General features: G+C 50.0%; 1 protein-coding gene across 1 annotated transcript in view; it reads right to left on the bottom strand.

Annotated features, from left to right (window-relative positions):
* Nucleotides 1–788: 788 nt before the first annotated feature.
* Itga2b (integrin subunit alpha 2b) overlaps nucleotides 789–2,140 on the bottom strand; it is a 17,748-nt gene continuing 16,396 nt past the window's right edge. The window contains exon 30 of the mRNA XM_005369104.3: nucleotides 789–991. Within this exon, the coding sequence (XP_005369161.1) occupies nucleotides 938–991 (54 nt within the window). The 3' untranslated portion in view covers nucleotides 789–937. The remainder of the gene's footprint in view (nucleotides 992–2,140) is intronic.

Below are 2,140 nucleotides of genomic sequence, written 5' to 3'. Positions count from 1 at the left end.
GTAAATCAGCAAACCCATGGGATTCCCGAGGATAGCCTGACCTCTGCCCTCTAGCTTGACCTCTGCTCCCTAGCCTGACCTCTGCCCCTAATTTCAATCCCCAGAGCTACCTTCTCCCCCTCATCCCATTTCCTAGCAGACCTGTTTCCTCAGAAGGAATGGTATCAGGGTGACTGTAGGGGGCAACAACTGCCGTCCCCTCCCTGGGGACACTGTCCTCCCCAAGCTGGCCTCAGCCAGCATCCTTCCACCCTCTTCCTCCGGAACACCACTGTAAAGGTTGTTGGAGGAAGGGGAGGGAAGAAAAGAATGTCATTTTCCCGAGGCTTGGACTATTCTGAGGTTTTTCCCTCCAAAATTATGGACAATGCATAGCTCAAAGCTGCCCACCAGAGAGTCGGGCATGATGGCTTCTGTGTCTTTAATTCCAGAACCGGCAAAGTCGAAGTAGATTGATCTCTCTGGGTTTGAGGTCAGCCTGGTCTACACACTGAGCTCCAGGCCAGTCAGGCCTACGTAGTGAGATACAAAACTGCCTACCAGGAGCCAAGCATTTCTTCTCTGGTGCTCTTGACTCCCCTTTCACTGCCCACTGAGTCTGGCTCTTCCACCATCCAGTCCTGGCTCCCTCACACCTGCCACCCTGCTCCCTACTGCCCGGCAGCCATTAGCTGCCGTGTTGGTAGAGAATTACTCGGCTCAAACTGCTTAGTTGTCCCAGCAAACATCCCTCACCTCCCCCTTTATCCTCCAACTCCGAGGTGGCATGGTGGATATCGCTATGAACCTGTTTATTAGACACTAGGAAGGGGGATTTGCCCACTCTGCTGGGCAGGGAAGACCCCATGGAGTGGTTTGAACCCATGGAGTTCTGAGTGGGCACAACTGGGAGGAGACAGAAGGTGAAGCAGCCAGCCCCTCACGACTGAGCACCGGGTCACTCTTCCTCATCTTCCTCCAGAGGTGGTCGATTCCGCTTGAAGAAGCCAGCCTGCAGGGGTGGGGGGTGGCACAGGAGCTGGGGTCCGGCACAGAAACAGGGCACACACCCCAGAGAATCACTGAGGAAGTCTGCTAGAAACCAGCTGCCTCAAAACCCGTGACAGAGTTGCATCCTCAGCATGAGAAGGGGGATTTTTAAACTGGGAGATGTCCCCCCATAAATTAGAAAAAATACATTTTATTTATTTATGTGTGTGTATATTTGGAGGTCAGAGGGCAACTTTCAAGGATTGGTTCTCTCGCTCTACTATATGGGCCCCAGGATTAGAACTCAGGTCATTAGGCTTGGTGTAAGTTCTCTAATGCCCTGAGCCATGTCAATAACCTCTGCTTTGTTTTTCTGAGACAAGATCTCAGGTAGCCCCAGCTGTCCTAGGACTTGCTTTGTAGCCTGTGCTCCTGAGCTCGTAGGGTTGCATCTTTGTCACCATGCTTGGCTTTAAATTTTCTGCTTCTCCATTACTCAGACTTATGTTCCCCAGCACACAGAAATGAGTGACCCTCTTAGGAGCCAGGGCCAGGCTCGATCCTCCGGCATCCCATCTTGCTCAGGGGAAGGACAGTTCAGATACTGTCATAGTAAACTTCAGCTTGACACAAACCTAAAGTCACTGAGGAAGAGAAAACCTCAACTGAAAACTCACCCAGATCAGTAGGGCTTGGTGGCGCACACCTTTAAACCCAGCACTCTGGAGGCAGAGGCAGGCATCATCTCTAAGTCTGAGGCTAGCCTGGTCTACAGAGCTAGTTCCTGAACAGCCAGGACTACACAGAGAAACCCCACCTCAAAAAACAAACAAAAATTGTCCAGGTCAGATTGGCCTGTAGCCATGCCTTTGAGGCATTTTCTTTTTGAAAAAAAATTACTATTTATTTTAATTTATTTTGTATTTGCATTGGTATTTTGCCCAAGTGAGGGTGTCAGATCTTAGAGTTTCAGACAGTTGTTAGTTACCATGTAGCTGCTGGGACTTGAACCTGGGTCCTATGGAAGAGCCGTCAGTGCTCTTAACCTCTGAGTCATCTCTCTAGCCTCAAAATTAATTTTTTTTTTTTTTTTTGGTTTTTCGAGACAGGGTTTCCCTGTGGCTTTGGAGCCTGTCCTGGAACTAGCTCTGTAGACCAGGCTGGTCTCGAA

The sequence above is a fragment of the Microtus ochrogaster genome, unplaced genomic scaffold (assembly GCF_000317375.1).
Source record: "Microtus ochrogaster isolate Prairie Vole_2 unplaced genomic scaffold, MicOch1.0 UNK44, whole genome shotgun sequence".
Classification (NCBI taxonomy): Eukaryota; Metazoa; Chordata; class Mammalia; order Rodentia; family Cricetidae; genus Microtus; species Microtus ochrogaster.
Note: the sequence above shows the minus strand (reverse complement) of the source record. Positions and strands in the feature narration are given on the sequence as shown.